This window comes from Bactrocera neohumeralis, unplaced genomic scaffold, assembly GCF_024586455.1.
Source record: "Bactrocera neohumeralis isolate Rockhampton unplaced genomic scaffold, APGP_CSIRO_Bneo_wtdbg2-racon-allhic-juicebox.fasta_v2 cluster09, whole genome shotgun sequence".
NCBI lineage: Eukaryota > Metazoa > Arthropoda > Insecta > Diptera > Tephritidae > Bactrocera > Bactrocera neohumeralis.
In genome coordinates, this window is record NW_026089622.1 from 10,041,546 (window position 1) to 10,069,542 (window position 27,997).

A 27,997-nucleotide genomic window follows, 5' to 3' on the forward strand; every position below is an offset into this window, starting at 1 on the left:
AATAGTTAAAAAAAACACTCTAATGTATATATACATACATATATATAACTCATGCACTGACCGACATATTCGGCACAAGATTTGTTTTTTGTAAGATTTTTGCTCATCTCACATACTACTAATATGCCACATACTCAAAAAATATTCCCCAGGTTTCATAAAGGTATCTCACATACAATCACAAATTATATGGAACCAAGTCAAGTGGATGTTCGAAAATGGTAATATTTATATGGGACGCAGGTCAAGTGTTTGTCTACTTTTATACACTTGTATGTACATATTTTAGGCACACAGACATACTGTTATGAGTACACCTTCTTCTTCTTCTTAATTGGCGTAGACACCGCTTACGCGATTATAGCCGAGTTAACAACAGCGCGCCAGTCGTTTCTCCTTTTCGCTACGTGGCGCCAATTGGATATTCCAAGCGTAGCCAGGTCCTTCTCCACATGGTCCTTCCAACGGAGTGGAGGTCTTCCTCTTCCTCTACTTCCCCCGGCGGGTACAGCGTCGAATACTTTTAGAGCTGGAGTGTTTTCGTCCATTCGGACAACATGACCTAGCCAGCGTAGCCGCTGTCTTTTAATTCGCTGAACTATGTCAATGTCGTCGTATATCTCGTACAGCTCATCGTTCCATCGAATGCGATATTCGCCGTGGCCAACGCGCAAAGACCATAAATCTTTCGCAGAACTTTTCTCTCGAAAACTCGCAACGTCGACTCATCAGTTGTTGACAACGTCCAAGCCTCTGCACCATATAGCAGGACGGGAACTATGAGCGACTTATAGAGTTTGGCTTTTGTTCGTCGAGAGAGGACTTTACTTTTCAATTGCCTACTCAGTCCGAAGTAGCACTTGTTGGCAAGAGTTATCCTGCGTTGGATTTCTAGGCTGACATTGTTGGTGGTGTTTACGCTGGTTCCAAGATAGACGAAATTATCTACGACTTCAAAGTTATGACTGTCAACAGTGACGTGAGAGACAAGTCGCGAGTGCGACGACTGTTTGTTTGATGACCGGAGATATTTCGTTTTGCCCTCGTTCACTACCAGACCCATTTTCTGTGCTTCCTTGTCCAGCCTGGAGAAAGCAGAACTAACGGCGCCAGTGTTGAGGCCGATGATATCAATATCGTCGGTATACGCCAGCAGCTGTACACCCTTATAGAAGATGGTACCTTCTCTGTTTAGTTCTGCAGCTCGTACTATTTTCTCCAGAAGCAGGTTGAAGAAGTCGCACGATAGGGAGTCGCCTTGTCTGAAACCTCGTTTGGTTTCGAACGGCTCGGAGAGGTCCTTCCCGCTCCTGACGGAGCTTTTGGTGTTGCTCAACGTCAGTTTACACAGTTTGCGGGGATACCAAATTCAGACATCGCGGCATAAAGGCAGCTCCTTTTCGTGCTGTCGAAAGCAGCTTTGAAATCGACGAAGAGGTGGTGTGTGTCGATTCTCCTTTCACGGGTCTTTTCCAAGATTTGGCGCATGGTGAATATCTGGTCGGTTGTTAATTTTCCAGGTCTGAAGCCACACTGATAAGGTCCAATCAGTTTGTTGACGGTGGGCTTTAATCTTTCACACAATACGCTCGATAGAACCTTATATGCGATGTTGAGGAGGCTAATCCCACGGTAGTTGGCGCAGATTGTGGGGTCTCCTTTTTTATGGATTGGGCATAGCACACTTAAATTTCAATCGTTGGGCATGCTTTTTTTCGTAGAATTTTCGAGCATTACCCCTGTCGGCCAGCTTATCAAGCTCTTCATACTCACGCATTTCGGCCTCTTTCTTTTTCTGTCTGCAGATGCGTCTCGCTTCCTTCTTCAATTCTCGGTATCTATCCCATCCCGCACGTGTTGTGGTCGATCGTAACGTTGCGAGGTAGGCAGCCTGTTTTCTCTCCGCTGCGGCGCGGCTCTCCTCGTCGTACCAGTTGTTCTTTTGCACTTTCCGAAAACCAAGGGTTTCGGATGCAGCTGTACGTAAGGAGTTTGAAATGCCGTCCCACAGTTCCCTTATACCGAGTTGTTGATGAGTGCTCTCAGAGAGCAGGAGTGCAAGTCGAGTAGAAAATCGTTCGACTGTCTGTTGTGATTGCAGCTTCTCGACGTCGAACCTTCCTTGTGTTTGTTGACATGCGTTTTTTGCTGCACAGAAGCGGGTGCGAATCTTAGCTGCAACAAGATAGTGGTCCGAGTCGATTCTAGGACCTCGGAGCGCACGCACATCTAAAACACTGGAGACGTGTCTTCCGTCTATCACAACATGATCGATCTGGTTGGTAGTTTTTCGATCCGGAAACAGCCAGGTAGCTTGATGTATCTTCTTGTGCTGGATTCTAGTACTACATATAACCATATTTCGGGCCCCGGCGAAGTCGATCAGCCTCAACCCATTTGGGGATGTTTCCTCGTGGAGGCTGAATTTACCAACCGTAGTGCCAAAGATACCTTCTTTGCCCACCCTGGCGTATGAGTAAACCATGTTCTGTAATTTTCATTGATATAGCTCAAACATTGGCGGATATATCCAGCATAAAGTTACCTAGAAATTCGAAAATCTTAATATTATTTATATGGGAGCTCAGGGAAGAATCGACCCTGTTTGAATTTTAACTGCATATCTCACACATTGAACGATAATTTCGGTCAAAAGTTGACAATAGGTACTTATAGTGGCCGATGCCACGGTCTTCGCCCAATTTTCACACCGGCTCCCATAAATCCCTCTTATACCATCTCGGAGATAAAATTTAATGTTTCTAGCATAATTAGTTGGATTTATTGTGTTTTAGTGGTTTTGAACAGTACCGTTCGTTGTATGGGGATTGAGCTGGGGTATCCTTCAATTTCACCCACTTCCACATTTTTGGTAGAAGTTCTAATTTTACTATTATATAATTATATAATTACGCTGACCAACTTTGGCTGCTGTAGCTTTAGTAGTTCAAGAGATAGGTATATTAAGCTTATTAGCGTGCGAGGACACCCCCACTTTTCCAAAATTTTTTTCTCACAGGTGCCCCTTGCTACTGCGATCCCTTGAGCCAAACTACACTTAAATTTCTTAATTTAGTCTATATTTTAATTTAGCAAAAGTAAATCGACTCATCAATTCGGTCATCAAAAAAGATTAGGAGTAATAGACCTCGTGTTATAATTTGAACACTTGGCTTCCACTAATTTGGCATCCCGTAACCACATTTAAATTCTAAGTCTGGATTTGGAAATACTTTTCTACAGGGTTGGAGCACACATGGTACTCAGTGAATTCAAGCGCTAGAAAACTGGAAAAAAAAATGTTTAGCATTGTAAATTCTTTCTTGTATCATCGAAAATTTATCGTATGTGCCAATAAATGCCAATCACAGGTTTACAAGTTGAACAATGTTATACCTCGTGATCTTTACAAAAATCAAAAACTTTCTCGTGAAAAAATTTCATTAAACAAAAGCTCTATTTTTCATATTTATAGAAAACATAATTGCTTTCCCACCTTATTCTTTTAAAATATCCATGTCATGAGTGTAAATGCCCATGCAGGTACAACAAACCCTCAAAAAAATATATGGTGTGCATGTAACAAATGCAATGTGTTTTTTAATGCACGCAATACGTCCACTTTGTGATGCGACTAACTTTCCAGGTGAAACGCCCGGTAGGTGTTGTGTTAATGGCAAAATGAGATTACTAGCATTAGAAACTCCACCCAAACCATTGTACGGATCCATCGTACTATAATTTATCTTTATTCATCAAATAAAGGGTGCGATATGGCTGTTTTCGCTGTTGCTGGTATTAATAGAAATTACTCAGTATCAAGCGGAGCGCTATGTTAGGGTACAAATTTTGGTCAATCTGTCTGGATTTGAGTGCGTTTTAATTCAATTGGCACTTCTGTAAGAATCATAGGTATTCATGGCAGCAATACATTTTCACTTTAGAACTTGCCCTTCAAAAGGCCGCTTCATGTTTTTCATTATTTTTAAAGGTTTAATAGTGTGCCATTCAAAAACGCGGTGGGCGCAAATACAAAGACAAATTACCGGAGATCCATACTTCAGTTGTAAATGGTGCAGTGACGTGCCCGGCATATCCATAAAATTTCATAACTCAATAACGAACACTCAAGACCCTGGCAACAACATTTTTTTAACATTACGCCACAGTCGCGATGATTTTAACCAAGATTTGACTTTATCAGCGTGCTTTGAACAATTCCTACGTTCAAAGCACGCTGTCTGTCTGAAATCAACTGAATGGAGATGGAGAGTGCCGCCAAATAATTTGTAGTATTTTTATACTCTCGCAACAAAGTTGCTAAGGAGAGTATTATAGTTTTGTTCACATAACGGTTGTTTGTAAGTCCTAAAACTAATAGAGTCAGATATAGGGTTATATATACCAAAGTGATCAGGGTGACGAGTAGAGTTGAAATCCGGATGTCTGTCTGTCCGTCCGTCTGTCCGTCCGTGCAAGCTGTAACTTGAGTAGAAATTGAGACATCATGATGAAACTTGGTACACGTATTTCTTGGCTCCATAAGAAGGTCAAGTTCGAAGATGGGCAAAATCGGCCCACTGCCACGCCCACAAAATGGTGAAAACCGAAAACCTATAAAGTGTCATAACTAAGCCATAAATAAAGATATTAAAGTGAAATTTGGCACAAAGAATCGCATTAGGGAGAGGCATATTTGGACGTAATTTTTTTGGAAAATGGGCGTGGCCCCGCCCCCTACTAAGTTTTTTGTACGTATCTGGGAAACTACTATAGCTATGTCAACCAAACTCTACAGAGTCGTTTTCTTCAGGCATTTCCATATACAGTTCAAAAATGGAAGGAATCGGATAATAACCACGCCCACCTCCTATACAAAGGTTATGTTGAAAATCACTAAAAGTGCGTTAACCGACTAACAACAAACGTCGGAAACACTAAATTTTACGGAAGAAATGGCAGAAGGAAGCTGCACCCAGGCTTTTTTAAAAAATTGAAAATGGGCGTGGCGTCGCCCACTTATGGACCAAAAACCATATCTCAGGAACTACTAATCTAATAAATTTTACAGCAAAATAAAAAATATGTAAATGACGGATAATGAAATCTCGATTATCACTTTATCATGCGAGAGTGTAAAATGTTCGGTGACACCCGAACTTAGCCCTTCCTTACTTGTTTTTATATAGTATATTTCAATATACCATGAAATGCCTCATCAGTTTAAATACTAAAGGAGCTGTTCTGCCTTTACCAAATAAAGTTGCTGCAATGCCTGTAATTTTTTGATTGTGTCTCAGCAAGAAATAGCGAAATAAGAAATATTTTACTAATTACACTCAGTGCGTAAAAAACTAAAAATGAATCCTTCTTGCACTACCGAAATTCATCATATAGTAATATACTATTGCGAAAAACAGTCGATAGTACTTCGATGGCGGCGAGAGCTGATGGATTGCCGGCCGAGCTATTTAAATACGGCGGCGAAGAACTGATAAAGAGCATGCATCAGCGTCTTTGTAGAATATGGTCAAGAGCAATCCCGACGATTGGAATTCGGGTGTTCACTACCCAATCCACAAAAAAATAGACCCCACGCTTTGACCCACCTACTGTCAGCAAACTGATTGGACTTTATCAGTGTGGCCTTGAAAAAAATCGATACATACCACCTCTTGATTTTAATATAAATAATTAGGAAAAGCAAAATTAAATAATTAAACTAAGTGAGTCTAAGTATGATAAATAATATAATTAATAAATATTAAATTTAATTATTTTCCATTCTTGAAATAATGCATATTGAATTCTTACGCCACATTTTCATACCATGAACAGGATATAATATATTTGCCACCAAGTTTGTAACACCCAGAAGTAAACAATGGAGACCCCATAAAAGAAACATATATAAATATAGATTTTGACAAAAAAGTACCTGCAAATTTAAGTAAAATGCAAAATATTTAATTATTCATTAATATTTATTTTGTAGAATCCAAAGTAATCTACACCAGAAGTCATCGAAACACTTTTCAAATATGGTGAATACGGTGGTTGATCGATAATATTCATTGCGTTTTGGCTTTCACAATCGTGGATCGATGCGATGGTGCATTAGCATCGTGTAAAATCCATGAAATGTTCTTCGACAATTCCGGCCGTTCACAATCGGGTCTTGATACGATGGTGCCTTGTCATAGTGTAAAATCGGTGATTTGCTCTCCCACAATTCCGACGGTTTTCATGAAATATTCTCATGCAAACACCTCAATATGTACGACCAAATAAAACTTCTTTTTTTTGGCTTTGGCTCGTTGTTTCCTTGCATTGCGATGACTGTTGACTTGTTTGAATGTTAAACTCATAAACCAATGTTTCATCGGCAGTTATAATGCTCTCCATAAATATGGGATCGGGATTCGCGCGAGAACGCGTTTCATACCCAATATATCCATCTACATAAATCATTCAGACTCGAGAGAGATGTCGAGCTCTTCTGCCATCTCTCTAATACTTACCTGACGATTTTCAAGCACTATATCTTTCACTTTTTTAACATTTTTATCAGTTGAGAAGCTCGAGAGTGGTCCAGAACGAGGCGTGTTCCCAACGATCTCTCGACCATCTATGAAGGGTTTCTAACACTCGTAGGTTTCTGGTTTTGATAAAACTGAGTCACCGTAAGCCATTTTCAGCCTTCACAATAATTCCGCACACGAAATTTAACACTCTTCGTTCGATATTTTTATCCATTGTAAAAATTGCAACGCACTACTGAGATTTTCCGACTTTAGCAGCTGCTGTAAACAAACTGGGGTCGAATCTTTACATCCGTGCACGGATCGGCAAACATACGAAAGAAAATTACGTGATACGTCAATCGTATGCAGTGATTGGCATTATGACATACGATAGCAAACGGATCGTAATGTATTTTCAATTCACAATAGTTTTTAAATTCCACATTGCTTTGGATCGTATTTTTTGGTCACAATAGATGTGGAACTGTCAAAACTTTTGCGAAATTTTCAATAAACTATAAAAAGCTAATTAAATATCCAACTTTTTTTATTTGAGCTCAAGTGAAAGTGATGGGGATAAAAAAAAAGTGCGGAGATAGCTAAGAGATCGTAGCAATAGCGTAGGTATAAAAAAACTAATTATGAATCCTTATTAACAAAATTTTCTTTGTAGATTATCGTTGAACAAAGCATTTGAATCTTAAAAAGACGGTCAAGAATTTTAGGATATGGCAAGAGAGAAAGGTATCACCCACAAAAATGGAAGATTTACTAACGTTTGTGAGGCATCACATAAAATCTGCATAAAATTTACAATAAGTTACGACCCTCAAAAGTGCGATTCTTATCACACGCAAGAAGTGGGAACCGGGATGGCGAACGGCTTCACCGCAATCGACCAAACGATAAGAGACCAAATAATGTATACTTTAATAAATTTAATTAAAAAATGTATATGTCCTTTACCTTGTAAATAATTTTATTTTTAATGTCAACTAAAATACAAACATTTTGTTCATATAAATAATTTTTTTTTTAATTTTTAATGAGATATTCCACTCATTGGTTTCTTATTTGTGTTCATTATTACCAAAAATTATAAAAAAACATAAAATTTAAAAAAATTTTCTCACATTTCTTTAAATTTGTCCATTACGATTGGTAATTTGCGTTCGAATGACGATTCGAACGAACGGATACGTTTATATACTCGTTCACGTTTGTCATCATGCCAGATTACGATAGAAGCGTTACGATCACGTATATAAGCGCTACGATCACGTATGTCATAATACGAAATACAGACTTTTACGTGACGAGTGATACGTTCACGGATGTAACGATTCGACCCCTGGTTGACAGATCGCGCTCACATTTGGCATAGTAACTAAGCAACTAAGGACAGTATTTTCAACTTAGCAAAATGCATCTATCATTAACCCTGGTAATTTAATTACAATTTCCGTGTGCTTTTTTGTCACAATGTATATGGTGAGTGATCAGCATGGCGAGCTGAGCTGTCATTCAAATTGAATGATCAGAATCAAGTTCATATAAGGAAAAATTTTTTATTTGACAACCGACCAATCAAATTCAAATGCTTGTTTGGAAAGTTTTTTATTTGGGAAGGATATTCTAGCTAGAAGTGAACTTTTTATCTAGGTTAGCATAAGGTTTTCCAACACCTGAAAGTATTTCCCCTCCTTATTTGCTTTTATATTACAGTATATAGACTCCATGGTTATATAGTATGTCTGATTCGATAATTACGTTAATAAGGTAGGTAATTGGCAATAACAATGAAATGGCTGAACCAGATTAACTGCAGTTGCTTCATGCAGATATGTTAAACTACATACATACGTTCTCATTGGCTCTTCATATTTCATTCGGAGGAGCACATCAATTAAAATTTATACCCACTTAAAGAATTGTTTTATTTACTTGTTCATATTTAGGCAATTTTTAGTTTAAAATAAGAACCATCTTCACTGACCACACCGTATGACACAATTCTAAAATCAAACTAATCAAAACCAAATCAAAACTTGTATTTTTCGTTCGTTTTGTTTATATAATTGTGCTATATACCCATAATATCGTCACATATGTCTGTTATACCATCATCCATAATATATTTCATTACCCTGGATAAATTTAATTAAATCCTTTCATCAATGCATACATATGCATTTGCGTATACTGTAGATATTTACATTTACATATGCAGTTCCACGTATTTGTGTTTAATTTATGAAAGTTTTAATAATGTGTAAATAATCGTATTGCACTCACTCACTTCGGAGCAACACAATTTAATACTCTAGTAAGGAACTGTTTTGTAACTTCAACCTTAACAAAATGGTAATACTATACCGAAGCTATTGATTTTATCTCTTATTCGGTATACCACATTTAACAAATTGAAATATTCACGGACGTTTGTGGAGTGTTACTTTTTATTTAACTAGTTAAATATATAGATTGATGTATTATATTAATGTATCACACGTTTACTTGAAATGTACAAATTAACTATTTAATTATATGGTTACGACGAAATTTTATTTTTCCTTTCTTTAGTCGGAATGTGTTGCTTCACATTTACCCTTAATTTACGTATCTACCTAGAAAGAGACAAATATATGATTAAATTTAGGAATACTAAATTGAGCATTATGACGTAAAGCACCCCAATCTTTAAGCTGAAGATGGTATGTATTATAGAGAGGCCCAGCGTATGAGTTGTAAAAATACAATGAGCTGGCTATGGAAGCCACTTTGGAAAAAGAAATAGTAACAGTAGTGGGATGTGGGTATTGAAAAAAAAAATTGCGCAGAAGTTTATATAGATTTTATATTCATGTTAGTTTTTGGCTTTAATAAAATATGAATATGGAAACATACATATATCAATTTACATAAAGTTCCTTTGCGAATTAATGCTGATAACATTTCAAAATTTTACTATTTTTATTATTTATAGTTGACGCGAACATACGGATATTTTTTTCACACACAAATCATGATTCGAACACATATTACTTTATATCTCTCAATACATTATTGTTGATGTTCAAATCAGGGAATTGACCAATTGTTGTGTTCACAAACTTCCTGGTACCTTTTACGCTGCATTTGTTTCTATATATTGTATACTGAAACACAATATTTTATATTATACTCTCGTAACATATTATAATGCACAGAATATAACAGTTTTGTTCACCTGACAGTTGTTTGTCACACCTAAAACTATAAGCATACACATACTTGTATATACATAATATATATTCATAATGATAGGTATACAATAAATAATTTTACGTAAATTTAATCTTTATTTAATCTTTAAAAATTTTAATAGTTGAAAAATAATTGAAATGTACCAAAATAGACGTGCAAACACGATAGCACATTGTAGCGCCATTGCAGGTCGATTTATTGGCCGCGTGTGTTTATGGGCGAGTATATTTTTTTTGCATTTTTTGGAGTTTTTGACGCGCTAGCTATGTACATATGTATGTAAAAACTAATGATGTCCGATGTCCATTTTTTTGCCGAAATGTAACTATATATTTCAAAACAAAAAATTCAGTTTATATGTCAATGCGAAGATCCGTATTGCCATACCTATGTACATACACATTTGTATGATTATCCTCATTTGTTTGATCTTCCATAACAGCCAAAACGATTTAGTTTGATATTATAATGTATAAAAAGACTCTAATGCTGGTTTTCTTTAAGAAAATAATTGAATAGTTTAAGGAGGTCATCTCATGTGATAATAAATTTTTTAGGATTTTTTTCTGTACGACCAATAAACAGATAGAACTTTAAGTTTATTATCATTTATTATGGTTTATTTCGACAGTATAAACATACATTTTCCGCTTAAACTATTGTGTAGAGCATGAGTTATAGTATTTTGCCTCTAAAAAATGGTCGCTCTTCCTTCACGCTTCCCACTGATTAGATTCTTTGAAACAAAAAACAAAAATTAGACTTTCGGTGAACTTTTCCAATAAAAGTCGAGAAATTTGTTTTTGCTATTAAATTCGAAATTTTTAGGAACTTTTAATTTATAATAGTTCATTCTTTGCGTTTACATTTGCTGTGTGTACTCCTCTAATTTTTTTTTGAGATACGACTTTAAGGAAGGTTCAAGGTACTGCCCGATTTTATCCATTAACTATTATCATTAACGTACCTCACATACAATCACCAATCATATGGAGTAAATTGTTATAAGGGGTCTGGGTCAAGTTTTCGCTCAATTTTATCTACTTTAGACACAAATACATATGTATATTCTATAATTTTCATTGTGATACTCCCTACATAGGGTTGAGCGCTGGGTTTGGGACCCGCCACGTAAAAAGCCCCCCCAATGAAAGATTACCAACTGCCTCGGATGAGAGACCCCCCTTTTGATGACGACCATGGCAAACGAAATAAGGACTACGATATAAGCCGAATAGCCACAATCCGCATCAAAGCGAGGTTCTTCAACATATCGCTGATTTGCGCCCACGCCCCGACGGAAGAGAAGGACGATGTGACCAAAGATGTCTTCTATGAGCGCTTGGAACCCGCTTATGAGAGCCACGATGTCTAAATCGTGCTTGGCGACTTTAACGCCAGGGTGGGCAAAGAAGGTGTCTTTAGCACTACGGTCGGTAAATTCAGCCTCCACGACGAAACATCCCCAAATGGGTTGAGGCTGATTAACTTCGCCGGGGCCCGAAATATGGTTATCTGTAGTACTAGATTCCAGCACAAGAAGAACATCAAGCTACCTGGCTGTCTCCGGATCGAAAAGCCACCAATCGATCATGTTGTGATAGACGGAAGACACGTCTCCAGTGTTCTGGACGTGCGTACGCTCCGAGGTCCTAACATCGACTCGGACCGCTATCTTGTTGCAACCAAGATTTGCACCCGCCTCTGTGCAGCAAAAAACGCACGTCAACAAACATAAGGAAGGTTCGACGTCGAGAAGCTGCAATCACAACAGACACCCGAGCGATTTACTACTCGGCTTGCACTCCTGCTCTCTGAGAGCACTCGCCAACAACTCGGTATAAGGGAACTGTGGGACGGCATTTCAAACTCCTTACGTACAGCTGCAGCCGAAACCATTGGTTTTCGGAAAGTGCAATAGAACAACTGGTACGACGAGGAGTGCGCAACGTTACGATCGACCAAAACACGTGCGGGATGGGATAGATACCAAGAGCTGAAGAGGGAAGCGAGACGTATTTGCAGACAGAAAAAGAAAGAGGCCGAAATGCGTGAGTACGAAAAGCTTGATAAGCTGGCCGACAGGGGTATTGCTCGAAAATTCTACGAAAAGATGCGGCGGCTACCAGAAGGTTTCAAAACCAAAGCATACTCCTGTAGAACCCTCAAAGGTGATCTAGTCACATGTGCCAAAGCATACTTAAATTATGGAGGATACACTTCTCCAGCCTGCTGAATGGCACTGAAAGTACAACGCCAGGAGAAGGCGAACACGATTCCCCAATCGATGACGATGAAGGAGACGTTCCATTGCCCGACCATGAAGAAGTTCGAATAGCAATTGCCCGCCTGCAGAACAACAAAGCGGCAGGGGCCGACGGATTGCCGGCCGAACTATTCAAACATGGTGGCGAAGAACTGATAAGGAGCATGCATCAGCTTCTTTGTAAAATATGGTCGGACGAAAGCATGCCCAACGATTGGAATTTAAGTGTGCTATGCCCAATCCATAAAAAAGGAGACCCCACAATCTGCGCCAACTACCGTGGAATTAGCCTCCACAACATCGCGTGAAAGGAGGATCGACACAAGCCATCTCTTCGTCGATTTCAAAGCTGCTTTCGACAGCACCAAAAGGAGCTCTCTCTATGCCGCGATGTCTGAATTTGGTATCCTCGCAAAACTAATACGGCTGTGTAAACTGACGTTGAGCAACACCAAAAGCTCCGTCAAGATCGGGAAGGACCTCTCTAAGCCGTTCGATACCAAACGAGGTTTCAGACAAGGCGACTCCCTATCGTGCGACTTCTTCAACCTGCTTTTGGAGAAAATAGTTCGACCTGCAGAACTAAATAGAGAAGGTACCATCTTCTGTAAGAGTGTACAGCTGCTGGCGTATGCCGATGATATTGATATCATCGGCCTCAACACCCGCGCCGTTAGTTCTGCTTTCTCCAGGCTGGACAAGGAAGCACAGAAAATGGGTCTGGCAGTGAACGAGAGCAAGACGAAATATTTTCCGTCATCAAACAAACAGTCGCCGCACTCGCGACTTGGCTCTCACGTCACTGTTGACAGTCATAACTTTGAAGTTGTAGATAATTTCGTCTATTTAGACCAGCATTAACACCACCAACAATGTCAGCCTGGAAATCCAACGCAGGATTGCTCTTGCCAACAGGTGCTACTTCGGACTGAGTAGGCAATTGAAAAGTAAAGTCCTCTCTCAACGAACAAAAGCTAAACTCTATAAGTCGCTCATAATCCCCGTCTTGCTGTATGGTGCAGAGGCTTGGGCGATGACAACAACCGATGAGTCGACGTTACGAGTTTTCGAGAGAAAAATTCTGCGAAAGATTTATGGTCCTTTGCGCGTTGGCCACGGCGAATATCGCATTCGATGGAACCATGAGCTGTACGAGATATACGACGACATCGACATAGTTCAGCGAATTAAAAGACAGCGGCTACGCTGGCTTGGTCATGTTGTCCGGATGGATGAAAACACTCCAGCTCTGAAAGTATTCGACGCAGTACCCGCCGGGGGAAGCAGAGGAAGAGGAAGAAGGAGCTTGGAATATCCAATTGGCGCCCGTAGCGAAAAAAGAAACCTGGCGCGCTGTTGTTAACTCGGCTATAATCGCGTAAGAGGGTCTACGCCAATTAAGAAGAAGAAGAAGAAGATTAGTGTTACTATTATATTTCATAAATAGAATCCGAATCCGGAATGAGCAATTTTTTCGCCTAATTTTTTGTGGTTTAATTTAAATCTCCAAGTCTTCACCGTGACTTTTGTGAGGCAAGCAAAGAAATGGTATTGTTTTTTTGTAGTCCTTATAGGTTATGTTACCATGTATTTTTATGAACATACAAAAACATATATGTATTTTTGTTTCTTTAATGAATTAGTGGATTCGAATAACTACATAATAAGGATGATATATTTTGTTGAATATGTATGTATATATTAACACAAATTTAGTCTTCAGTTTCGGTCAAAGAATATTTTTTTTATCCTATTTTTTTTTTTGCAACTGCAATCTTGATAACAGTTCAGTATTTATAGTCTATCCCTGGTCACAACGCAAATTGCGAGCGTATTTTTTCCTTAATCAATACACAGTGGAGCGTAATCGTCATAACTAAGCTATAAATAAAGATATTAGAGTGAAATTTGCCACAAAGGATCGCATTAGGGAGGGGCATATTTGGACGTAATGCTTTTGGAAAAGTGGGCGTGGCCCCGCCCCTTCTTTTGTACATATCTCGGAAACTACTATAGCTATATCAACCACACTCTACAGAGTCGTTTCCTTCAGGCATTTTCCTATACAGTTCAAAAATGGAAGAAATCGGATAATAACCACGCCCACCTCCCATACAAAGGTTATGTTGAAAATCAATTAAAGTGTGTGTACGGAAAAAATGGCAGAAGGAAGCTGCACCCAGGCTTTTTCTAAAAATTGAAAATGGGCTTGGCGTCGCCCACTTATGGACCAAAAACCATATCTCAGGAACTACTAGACCGATTTCAGTGAAATTCGGTATATAATATTTTCTTAACACCCTGATGACACGTACGAAATATCGGTGAAATCGGTTCACAACCACGCCTTCTTCCAATATAACGCTATTTTGAATTCCATCTGATGCCTTCTCTGTATAATATATACATTAGGAACCAATGATGATAGCGGAATAAAACTTTACACAAATACGGTATTTGAAATATATGTAAATCATAATGAAATTTCGATTATCACTTTATCATGCGAGAGTATAAAATGTTCGCTGACACCCGAACTTAGCCCTTCCTTACTTGCTGTTATTTAATTTATTTATTTTATTTTATTTGATTTTATTTATTTATTTGATTTTATTATATTTTATTTGATTTTACTTTATTTATTTATTTAATTTTATTATATTTTATGTGAAAAAATTTATTTTAAAATTTTAGACTTCTTTCAATTCACTTAATTTTTCTGTGTCAATTCAATTTCATTTCGCTTCATTTTTCTGTGTCCTCTCAGCTTGAAATCTTCATTGCAAATGAGCTCATGCTTGGCAAACATGAGTGGAGACGATCAAATTATCGTCCGTCAAATAGAAATATCAAAAATTTTTGATTTTCATCAAACAGTGCTGACAACAGATTGGTGTAGCGTACGCGTAGCCAACGAGAGCCGAAGACACCAACACACTTAAATTGTTTGACGCAATTATTATATAAAGAATCTCGAACTGTCGGGTATACACTGCATATATCGTCCAGTATGTGAGTTATCCCAATGAAAATAAGAGGATGTGTTTTATTCATAAAAGTGTATCTTTGTGCCTAAAATAGATAAATTTGACCGAAAACTTGACTTAGCCCCTACATAACTAATATCAGGATTTTCAAACATCCGGCTGACTTTATTCTATATGATTGGTTTTACATCTTAAAGTATATTCCTGGTTTTGATTATTGCAAGTTGCAAAAGTATAAAATGTTCGGTTGCACCCGAACTTAGCACTTCCTACCTTGTTGCAAATAAAGAAACACACATGTATATATGTATGTGTTTTACTTCAAAAGTTCAAAAATAACCCTTTTATGACAATTTAATTCAAATAAAGCCTGTAAACGATATGAAACACCAACGACTCGTTAAAAAACTGAGCACACATTTGAACTATTTAAGACTGACCGTTTATATGAATGCACTCAATAATATATTTAACAAGTAACAAAGGGCTGCAACTGAGCATTTTATACAATATATGCAATTTGCTAGAATCAAAGTCAGGGAAATACTTGAAGGTGTAAAACGTCAACCAGAGAATCGGAATCTAAGCAATTTTATATATACTAATATACTAGTACTATATATACAACTCATACAATAACCGAGAAGGTCGGCATAAGGTTTGTTAGAAAAACGAAAATCAATACACATAAGTATGTACTAATGGGATTTTAAATAAGAGTAATTCTTTATTTCTGTGAAGGTACATTCGATGCCTATATGTATGGAATCGATGCCTTTTGCATGGGCACGCTTGCAGAAGTCCAGACGCTGAACCCAATTTTCGACGGTTTTAAAGCATAGACCATAGATTTAACGTAGACCCACAGGAAATAGTTGGATCCAATTGACTAGCTCTTTTCGTGAGATGACGTTTCCAATAAATCGATTGTAACATTCGATTGTTGGAACCACATATTGTTCATGTTCATATCCTCCAATTCGGGCCAAAAATATTCAGTTATCATTGAGTGGTAGCGATTCCCATTCACAGTAAATTGCCGGTCTTGATTATCACGTAACTAAATCGTAAATTTTTCAGTATACAATCATGACTCACGGTGTATGTGTGTTTTTGGATCGTATATCTTTCCATGATGAATTGCAAAATCTTACTGAAGAGAAATTTCATACGAGCGGGGAAAAAATGGTATCGCTTGATGTCTCTATAGACCTACTTTTGTAGCGTGCCTCTTGAAAAACCCGTTCTATGTTGGTTCGAATAGTATCGAACCGATCTATCAACTATGTATTATCATGCCATATACTTAAAAAGTTTTCGCCCAATTGTATCTATTTTAGGCAGAAAGATATACCGTTATAAGTAAAGCATGTTCTGTAATTTCCATTGAGATTACTCAAATATTGACCAAGTCAACTGCTAGTTTGAAGAAAGATGGAGGTTGGAATCATGTGTGGAAGTTCACGCAAATGAGGAAAGTTCTCTGTTCGTCATTCACTTGGGAGTGGCCAGAAACTATTATTTTACAGATGAATCAAGCAGCTCACGACTTCCGGTCTCTGACCAAATATCCTCTGGGTGGTGTGGGATTCGTGGTGAGAGAGACTAAGTAGCCGAGTATTGTCATTCCCTCCGGTGGATGAACGTCTAGTCACAATCCGCATCAAAGTGAAATTCTTCAACATATCGCTGATTTGCGCCCACGCCCCGAGGAAGAGAAGGACGATGTGACCAAAAATGCTTTCTATAAGCGCTTGGAACGCACCTATGAGAGCTGCCCCCACCACGATGTCAAAATCGTGCTTAGCGACTTTAACGCCAGGATGGGCAAAGAAGGTATCTTTGGTACAACAGTCAGTAAATTCAGTATCCACGAGGAAACTTCTCCAACTGGGTTAAGGCTGATCGACTTCGTCGGGGTCAAAATTATAGTCGTTTGTAGTACTAGATTCCAGCATAGGAAAATTCACCAAATACCACGCTGCCTCCGGATCGAAAGCCATCATCCAGATCGATCAAGTTGTGATAGATGGACGGCACGTCTCCAGCCAAGATTCGCACCCACCTCTGTGCAGCAAAAAACGCACGTCAACAAACACAAGGAAGGTTCGACGTCGAGAAGCTGTAATCACAACAGACAGCAGAATTATTTTCGACTCGGCTTGCATTCCTGCTCTCTGAGAGCATTCGTCAACAGCTCGGTAGAAGAAAATACAAAAGAACAGCTGGTACGATGAGGAGTCTCATATCGCAGCGGATAGAAAACATACTGCTTACCTCGCAACGTAACAATCGACCACAACTAGTAAGTGATGGGATAGATACCGAGAGTTGAAGAGGGAAGCGAGATGCATTTGCAGACAAGAAAAGAGAGAGGATGAAAGGCGTGAGTACGAAAAGCTTGACAAGCTAGCCGACGGGGATAATGTTCGAAAATTCTACGAAAAGATGTGGCGGCTACCAGAAGGTTTCAGTACCGAAGCACACTATGGTAGATCCTCCAGAGGTTATCTAGTGACTAATACCCATAATATACTAAAATTATGGAGGAAATAGTTCTCCAGCCTGCTGAATGGTGGCGAAAGTATAACAATAGGAGGAGGCGAACCCGATTTACCAATCGATGACGATGGAGCAAACGTTCCATTGCCCGACCATGAAGAATTCGATTAGCAATTACCCATCTGAAGAACAACAAAGCGGCGTAGACGGATGGATTGCTGGACGAGATATTCAAACACGGCGTCGAAGTTCTGTTAAGGAGCATGTATCAGCTTCTTTGTAAACTAAGGCGGCATGAAAGCATGCTCAACGATTGGAAATTAAATGTGCTCCACAAAAAGGTAGACCCCACAATCTGCGCCAACCACCGTTGGATAAATTTCCTAATCATCGCATATAAGGCTCTATCGAGAGTATTGTGTGAAACTAAAGCCCACCGGCAACAAATTGATTGAACCTTATCAGTTTGGCTTTAGGCCTGGAAAATCAACATATTCACCATGCGTCAAACCTTAGAAAAGACCCGTTAAAAGAGAATTGACACGCACCACCTCTTCGTCGATTTCAAAGCTGAATTTGACATCACGAAAAGCAGCTGCCTTTATGCCGCGATGTCTGAATTTGGTATCCCCGCAAAACTAATACGGTTGTGTAAACCCACGTTGAGCAACACCAAAAGCTCCGTCAGTACCAAACGAGGTTTCAGACAAAGCGACTCCCTATAGTGCGACTCCTTCAACCTGCTGCTGGAGAAAATAATTCGAGCTTCAAACTTAATCGAGCAGGTACAATCTTTTATAAGAGTGAACAGCTGCTGGCGTATGCCGATGATATTGATATTATCGGCCTCAACACCCGCGCCGTTAGTTCTGTTTTCCCCAAACTGGATAAGGAAGCGAAGCTAAGCTCTCAAGTCAATGTTGACAGTCATAACTTCGAAGTTGTTGATAATTTCGTCTATCTTGGAACCAGTGTAAACACGACCAACAATGTCAACCTGGAAATCCGACGCATGATAACTCTTGCCAACAGGTGCTACTTCGGACTGAGTAGGCAATTGAGAAGTAAAGTCCTCTCCCGTCAAACAAAAGCCAAACTCTATAAGTCACTCATAATTCCCGTCCTGATATATGGTGCAGAGGATGGCACGATGACAACAACTGCTGCGTCGACGTTGTGAGTTTTCGCGAGAAAAGTTCTGCGAGAGCTCCAGCTCTGAAAGTATTCGACGCAATACCCGCTGAGGAAGAGGAAGATTTCCAATCCGTTGAAGGAACCATGTGGAGAAGGACCTGGTGTCGATTGGAATTTCCACTTGGCACCACCTTTCAAAAAGAAGAAACTAAAATTGGAAATTGAAAGAATCAGCTGGAATTTAAAATTATGTTATATGGGAAGTAGGCGTGGGTGTAGTCCGATTTCACACTATAATATAAGAATATGAAAACAATGCTACATACTAAATTTAGTGGAAATCAGTTTGTCTTTTCCGAGATATCCGATTTCACCAAAAAGTTGGGGGTGCCACTCGCATCGTTTAATTTTCACGGAGGGAAAAGTAATGGAAAAAAGAGCAACTGAAACAGTAAAGAACGCGAGGCACGTCTTCAGTTAAAACATAACGGTATATGTATATAAGAAATTAATTACAGAAACGGAAGGAGTTCGTAAATAAATGATTCAACAAAAGCGTGACTGAGTCAGAGAACATAAAACATAGAGAAGGTGCAAATTGAATTCTGTATGATGTTCGATTGGACGGCTAACAGAGCTTATAAGATTTTGGAACGGAATTCATCATTCTCGCTGCTATTTAGCAGAATTGAGCACGTGCAGTGGTAGAAATGTATGTAAAACGACTGAATTCATGCGAGAATGAATAAAGAGAAATGCTTTGAAGAAAAATATGCAAAGTCACACAAAGAATGTAAAGAAGCATTCTCTGAGACACATATGCGTGATCTTGTATCATATGAACCATTTTTTTCAGAAAAATTTTAAAAATTTTAGTTTTTTACAAAATCGTAAAAAGTTAGATAAAAAATAATTAATTTTATTTTTTAATTTTTCAATCATTTCAAAAAACTTATATTTATTTCGTCTATTACAAAGCGAAGATGTGTCAAATGAACTTCTTCATGAAATATGCATATTCGCATTATTTCGTTATCATTTCCATATTTGCACCAATAGAATTTCTATGGCATATACATATGTATGTACATATATTATTTCTTTGGCACATTTGTCTGTATGTTTATGAAAGCAAATGCGAGTCATATACATACATATGTACATTCATAATAACAAGTGTCGCACGCTTCTTTCGTATCTCCGTTGTCACGGTCAACCAATGGCCGAAACTTGCGTTTTGTCAAAGAGTCAAGTACTGAACAAATTGAGCACGACAGACTGCAAGCGACATCTCTCAAATATTAAAATACACACGTTCTTATGGACACAGTTATGTAGTTGTGCGGCTGGCTCAATAACTGTGTCCCTAATAACGTGTGTCTTCTAATATTCGTTTGCAGTCTGTCGCGCTCAATGTGTTCAGCACTTCAATGTGTCGAAACACTGACGCGACGACAAAGCGCCACAACATTATGTTGTTGGTAGAAAATCCGAGCTGTGCCGAAAGAAACTAACAAACGATCGCTGATTGTTGCCGCTTCCCTTGCTGCTCGAACAGCGTCGCCAACAAGCTAGCGTAAATATGTATGTTTTTGTATGAGCTTGCATACATATCGACGCAGATTTTTGCGAGTCACGGAAAAATATTTTAGACAAATATTATAAATCGACAACGGCTATGTTGCCACTTTTGTCACTTCTTTCTGTGAAGAAGCATCAGAAAGTTGTTCAATTTATGATTTTTAGCTTTTGCCATCGTCGCGAAAAGACGCTTGTTGGCGAAGGAATGCTCGGGGAGATGTTACGGCGTCTGTTTTTATGAATGAAGCGAGGTCGCTTGTGGAATTTGCGCCTGCGTTTATGAATGAAATTGTTCTTGCTGTAAAATTTACTACATTTGAGCTTCGCCAATTCGGCTGCCGTATTGGCTTGCCATGCTTATGCTTTTTAGGCAATTGTTGTTTTTGTAGAACAATGCTTCAATTTTTTGTTGGTGACATATTCACATGTGTACGCATATGTATGTTTGTATGCTTCTGCCTTATTTTTTGCAATGTTTGTTTGCAATGTGTACAAATATATGTACATATAAGTATATATGAATGTATGAACATGCAGCTCAATGCGCGCACATGTAATGTGTGTATTGATAAGTGATAAAATCATGGTTTGAATTTCTGAATGCGCACATGCGTATACATGCAATCATATAATATAGATAATAAGATTAATATGATAGACGATATATTTATGTATATATGCATTGTTGTGATAAATTCAATTTCTATTACTAAGAAACATAATACAAAAATATTTATTAGTATAGTATATTATGTAAAAATCAAATTAAATTATTAAATATACAAGTCTTAATTGACTTATTGATTCATACAAAATTATACTCATATCATAATTATTACATGCCAATATGTAAATGCCGACGGCAAAACGCAAAAGCATACATATTTGCATACATTGCAAAAGCAAAAATTGAAGCATGGAAATATCACAATGCTGTCTTTGGGAGTATCATAAGGAGCATGCATTCATATGTACATATATTTATGTCTCTTCATATTCTTGAGTATATGAGAGAGCTGTATTTGTACACATTTTTCGCTGTTAAAAATGGAATATCAAAGAACTTATTTTTCTTCAATATTCCTTGATTGCGCATACATGCTATGGCATCATAAGCCGTACGTACATATATTATTTCTCTTCATATTCTCTGTTTGAGTATGTGGAGAACTGTTAAAAATGTTAACATTTCACATCGTGAATTCTGAGGTTGTGAGGTGAATTCCGTTCCAAAATCCTATAAAATGTTCGCTGTCGAACCTGCACCTTCTCTATGTTTTATGTTCTCTGACTGAGTATCCTCATTGCCAGCCACTAAGGATCAAAAGGCTGAGTCACGAAAAGTCGATTTAACGTCAGATGAGTACTAAATTTCGTTTAATCGGTTGGTCAGCTCCCGAGATATATGATTTCACCAAAAAATGGGCCGTGCCACGCCCTACGTCGAATTTTCACACGGGCTCTCATAAAGGTTTCTCACACCATCTCCGAGGTAAAATTTAATGTATCTGGCATAATTTGTTGTTAATTTATTGCCCTGTTAGTTCGACAAAATCCTGTTAGCTGTATGCTCTGAGCGGGTGTTGACTGGACAATGGATATCGCTGCATTTAATGTCATGATCTCAAGCTGGCTTCTGGCGGAGTCATAACATTGCAGGCAGGCGGCTCCAAGCGCAGGCTGACGTATCTCCCAATTATTCCCTTATGTTATATCCATCCTCAGAGCTAATTGAATGGGTAATACAACGACCATTGCTAATGAGGTGACTGGCGATAGATATAAAACGCTAGGAGTAGAGACCCCCGATTCCAAAAGTCGCAATGGAGGAAGATAAGGAAACGAAGCGGACCGGGTTATCGGTCTAAACGTCGGTAGAGGCGAGGCCAGGCACACTTCGCCCCTTGTAATTGGCGTAATGTCTCATTCCCAACGTATCATATTCGCAAAGATGTGCTCGTTGGAAAGAGGCAGCGTTCAACGGAGACAGAAATTAAAGCGCTTTCAAAAGAGGACGAGAAACCGAAAACGTCCAAGTAGCGGCGGTGACCAGTGAGATTTCGAAACGTAATTTGACCGTCGCGCTCATAGACTGCAGTAACGCGCTGGGACAAGTGTCACAGGACCGGTGAAAAATCTGAAAATGCAACAACGACCCGACCCTAATATGGATAAAAGAAGCTGTCAGAACGCTTCCAAACCTGTGGGAGGCAGCGAAGCTGGAGGTAGTAGACCGCGCAGTATTCCCTTGGTGCTCAAAGAGAAGGTAACGGTGTAGACCGAAACATGCTCTGCGGCGACTACAGAGTATTATAGTTTTGTTCACCTAACGGTTCTACGCATCACCTAAAACGAATCGAGATAGATATAGGTTTATATACATATGTATGTACATATATAAAAATGATCAGAATGACCAGAACAGTTGAAATCCGGTTGACTGTCTGTCTGTCCATCGGTCCGTCCGTGCACGCTGTACCTTGAGGAAAAAATTGAGATATCTCGATGAAACTTGGTATATGGGTTCCTTAGTACAAAAAAAGGTGCGTGGAGTCCCTACGCGCGGATGAAGTTCTACTTCTTAGCGATATTCCAAGAAATGCATATCATTTTGTATGAAAGAAAACTAGAAAACTTAAATTCACATTTTATAAATTTATTATAATTTATTATCTCCCCGAGCATGCCTTTGCCAACAAGTCGTCTTTTCGCGACGATGGCAAAAGCCAAAAATCATAAATTGCACAACTTTCTGGTGCTTCTCTCAAAAATCTGCGTCGATATGTATTCACGATCATACGTATACATACATACGGCAAGGGGTGACAATCGGCGGCCATTACTTTACTTATGCCATAGAAATTCTATTGCTACGAATATGGAAATGACAACGAAATAATGAAAATATGCATATTTCTAAAGTTCATTAATTTCTTTGAAGAAATGAATGATCCTGAGAAGTATAGTCTTAACTTTTCAACGGCCAACGCAGAGCATTTCAACCAAAAGGAATTTAGTCATTAAAATTATCACTCAGAAGTCGTTTTATCCGTTGTAAGCGAATGATTTTCGAAGAAACATCATTTCTAATATGCCACAAGACAAAATTAGAAATGAACTTCTGAAACCTCACGCTGTCAGATAAAACGATATACCCGTCATCGCGGGTCCATTTCCAAAAAATGGACAAACGCAGGGTATTTCAACAAAAGGGCACATAAAATAGTTGAGAATTCGCAGAAATGAAAGACAAAGGAAAGAAAAAGCAGTATAACTTCAATAATGCACAAGCATACAAACATACATATGCGCAGCATACAAACATACATATGCGCAGCAGCAGCAAGGGAAGAGTTAACAATCGGCGATCCATTGTATATTTCTTTCTGCATAACCAAACCATAATTAGGACAACGCAATTCAAGTGTCAATGGTGGTCGAGGTGGTAAGCGCTTGGAAAGTGACGACGAGCACGTTGGAGGTGCGTAGTTCGAAGCCCAACAGAATTGATTTTTTAATTGAAATATGTCACCAACCAAAAATTGAAACATTGTTCTACAAAAACAACAACAGCATAAGCATGGCAACATTGTGTTGTTGGTAGAAAAGCCTAGCTGTGCCGAAAGAAATGAACAAACGATCGCTGATTGTCACCGCTTCGCTTGATGCTCGAACATCTTCGCAGACAAGGTTGCGTAGATTCATATTGAGCAAGGCTGCACAACCTGAATCTATCGCAACCTTTTCCGAACTCGTATAAGAAGTATAGCTTCAAAAAAAAAAATGAGTTTGTAAATGGGCGTAATCGGAGAATTGCCACGCCCACGAGGCGCCATTAACCGAAAACACATAAAGTGTCATAACTAAGTACTATATTAAGATCTAAAGCAGTAATTTGGTACATAGGATCACAGTAGCAAGGGGCACCCGTGGAAAGAATTTTAAAAAAAGTGGGCGTGGCTCCGCCCTTTAATAAGTTTAATATACTTTTAATGTATCTATATATCTCCTCAACCACTAAAGCTACATCAACGAAATTTGCTGGGTACAAACTTATAAAAACTTCTACCGACAGTGTGTAAATGAATGAAATCGGAGGATAACCCCGATCACTCCCCATATAACGGTATTGTTAAAAATTACTAAAAGCGCGATAATCCATAACTAAATACGCCAGAGACATTAAATCTTTTCACCGAGTTTGAGGGAGAGAGTTTTATGAGAGCTGGTGTTAAAATTATACGATGGGCGTGGCACCACCCAGTTTTTGGTAAAATCCCATATCTCGGGACCTGACTGCACGATTTCGACAAAACTTGCTTCGTGGCATTCTTATTATATGTATAAAGCACAATTTTAATTTCGTTTAGTTTCCAGTACACAAATCAAGAAGCAATTAATATAACGGAATAAAGCTTTGCACAAATAATATCCTTAGTGCGCGCCACCTTATGTCCCAAAAATTTTTAAATCCAATAAAAACTGTTCAAGCCCTTAGGTACCGAATATTTAGACCCCGGTACCTATGGTTGAATTTTGATAGAAAATGTCGGTCCATGTGTGATATATAACTGAAATTAACGGATAAACCTTCTCTTATAATAGTTTGTCTGTATGTCAAAAATGGGTTGAATCAGACCAACACTTCCATTAGCCCTCATATACTTAATATAAAGATTTTAGAACTTCCGGGTGACTTTGTACCGTATATTATGGCCAGTACGTGAGTTATCCCAATGAAAATAAGAGGATGTGTTTTATTCATAAAAATGTATCTTTGTGCCTAAAATAGATAAATTTGACCGAAAACTTGGCTAAGCTCCTATATAACTAAAATCAGGATTTTCGAACATCCGGCTGACTTTATTCTATATGATTGGGTTTACACCATAAAGTATATTCCTTGTTTTAATTATGGCAAGTTGCAAGAGTATAAAATGTTCGGTTGCACCCGAACTTAGCCTTTTCTTACAAGAATGATTCCAGAGGTTATCAAATCACAAAACCAAATGTTGCAAACTTTTTTAAGTTAAAAATGAGCGTATTGAACATTTGTATATGGAATGCCAACGGTGTTATCCAACATAGAATGGAACTTGTTAGATTTCTTGATGTAAATAATATAGATGTTTTGTGACTGTCAGAAACTCATCTTACGAATAAAAACAATTCTTTATACTGGAATTTAGAATTTATGTTACAAATCACACAGATGGAGTAGCACGTGGTGAAACAGCAGTGTTGGTTGTAAAACGTCAACCAGAAGATCGGAATCTAAGCAATTTTATATATACATACAAACACCATATATAACTTATACACTGACCTTCCAAAGATATTCGGCATAAGATTTGTTAGAAAAACCAAAATCATATACAAAGTCATTATACAAAATCAGCTGGATGTTTGAAAATTCGGGTTATATGGGGCCTAGGTTAAGTTTTTGCCAAACTGTATCCATTTTAGGCACAATTATATACTGTTATGAGTAAAATATGTTCTAAAATTTTCATTGAGATAACTCAAATATTGTCTGATAAATCCAGGATAAACTCACCAGGAAATTCGAAAATCTTCATATTAGGTATATGGGGGCTCAGGGAAGTATTGACCATATTACCAAGTATTGGCCAGACATAATATTGTAGGAGAAGTCCCTGAATTTCAATTATATGTAACACAAATTGACTGCTATTTTCGGAAAATGTCAGCTAAGGCTCTGGGGTTCGTATTTTCGGCGCCCAGTGGCTTGAACTGTTTCAGTTCGATTTGAACAATTTTTGGTCATAGGGTGACACACTTTAAACGTCCTTTTTGTGCAAGGTTTTATTATTAATTGCTTTCTTTTTTGTATTGCAGAAGGTGAAAAAATCAAAATTTAAAATTTTGTTATTTGGGAGGCAGAACTAATTGAAACCCGATTTCGCTCATTTTTATACTGTAACATGTGAATGTCAGATGAATGCTTCATCAATATATCTTAATTTTTACTCCAATATCAAATCGTCTCATCTCCCTAATCATTTAGGGAGTCGAGAAAGCCTTTTCGTATTTTATCAATAGATGTCCTTGCAGTCGTATATCTCCAGTGCTACCAATCACATTGTGTTATACTATAGAGTATAGGAAAGGTGAGATTTTAAGCTTTCAGTTCGGGGTTCGCTCGCTTCCGTTCTGGAACAACATATTGCAAGAGTATAAGAACATATTCTTATACCGAAATGTAAGCTCAAGGTCATGTGCATCATAACTGCTAACCGTTGCTGGCTACAGTTTGATGTCGAACGCAAAGTATGGTAATAATTCTTAATTGACATTTTAATATTGTCATTTTAAAGTGTAGTTCACAATCGATCGCCAACCAAGTATTGAAGTGCGCGAACCTGTATATGGAGGATGCATGTAGTTTTCTGGAGTCAGAAATTTGGAAGTCATCATTGGCCAAGAGTGTGTACCAGAGAATTTTGAAAGAAATTTGCTATTAAAAATTTGAATAATTAAATGAATGTGTTTAAATGAGTTAAGCATCCACCTACTCTACCCGGGAAAAACTGGCGCACCCTGGCAAGACACAGCTCAATATATCACAGCCGATGACATCACATCACCAACACAACTCACCACACCTGTCCACCAACCCACTTAACAAAAAGGATGGACAACGGGATAGCAGACACAATTCGTTCTAAGCAATTCGACTCATCGCACAACAACTCGTTTATGCAGTTTATATACGCGCAATTCAATACGAAAGCAAGCCAGCGCTCTACATTTATTCGCTTATCCCAAATATACTTTTAATTACAAAACGCGCTGTATCATCGGTTTTAAACTAATGTAATTGGTCAAGTGAGAATTGTAACCAAAATAAATTCAAATAAATTGCTGCCTTTTTTTGTTGAATAAAACTAATCGCCTTTTTACTAGCAAGATTAGGAACTAAGTGACACATCAGAAACTTTGAGTGGGTTGTGCTTCACGCAGAATTGGGCTCACAAGTAATCATGGTCCTTCGAGCTTCTAAGACAGGCACTATAAATTAACAGCCACAAATCGAACCACAAAAATAAAGCAAGACAAAGTCAAGTTCAGTGCGGTGAAGTGCAGTTGCGAACAAAAAAAATTTATGAAACAAACAAAAAAAGCAACCGAGCTAAAAGAGCGCAGTACGCTAAGATTAAAAAACAAAAAGTGCAGTGTCCCAAACAGGAAAAGAAAACATATGTGTACAAACAAAAAATAAAAATATTGCAGTGGAACGAAAAAAAAACAAAGCTGTAATGACAAAAAACATTTCAGTAAAACTAAAAGAGAAGTAATTTAAAGTTCTTGCCAAAAACAATAAAACAAAAACGTTTTACCTAGCTAACCACAAACTGGGCGCGAAACCCAAAACATAAAATAAAAATAAAAACAAAGTAAACGTGAGCCATCATTAAAACAAAGAGTTATACACATAAACATACGAACAAAAACAACAAAATAAGGAGGTAGACAGATGGATCCCGAAAAGAATACAGTGGGACTAAATGCACAGGCACATACAACCAAACATCCTTCTAAAAAGCCCCCTGAGGAAAATAAAGTGAGCGTATTTATACTATTTGGTCTTAATTTATTAAATGCATATACCATATGTGTGCACATATAAAAAAAACGATATATACACTAATACAATATCTGTATTTCAAATAAAACTTTAACGACAGAATAAAACTATTACCAAACTATGTACATTTAATTTACGAGAAACCCGT

General features: G+C 38.1%; 1 protein-coding gene and 1 pseudogene across 24 annotated transcripts in view; both read right to left on the reverse strand.

The window, feature by feature from the left end:
- LOC126764476 (FERM domain-containing protein 8) overlaps window positions 1–9,779 on the reverse strand; it is a 459,702-nt gene extending 449,923 nt beyond the window's left edge. For 9 of the 24 annotated variants that reach the window (XR_007668006.1, XR_007668005.1, XM_050482162.1 and 6 more), the window contains exons 1-2: window positions 9,432–9,777; window positions 8,671–9,151 (exon numbers count right to left, since the gene is read on the reverse strand). Coding sequence is in view for 1 of the 24 variants with exons in the window: in XM_050482183.1 (XP_050338140.1) it covers window positions 9,649–9,662 (14 nt within the window). In the remaining 23 variants the exon portion in view is untranslated. The other 15 variants (XM_050482181.1, XM_050482182.1, XM_050482183.1 and 12 more) reach the window with 13 other exon arrangements.
- Window positions 9,780–23,270: 13,491 nt separating this feature from the next.
- On the reverse strand, window positions 23,271–23,406 carry LOC126764776 (small nucleolar RNA U3; annotated as a pseudogene).
- Between the last annotated feature and the right edge of the window lie 4,591 nt (window positions 23,407–27,997).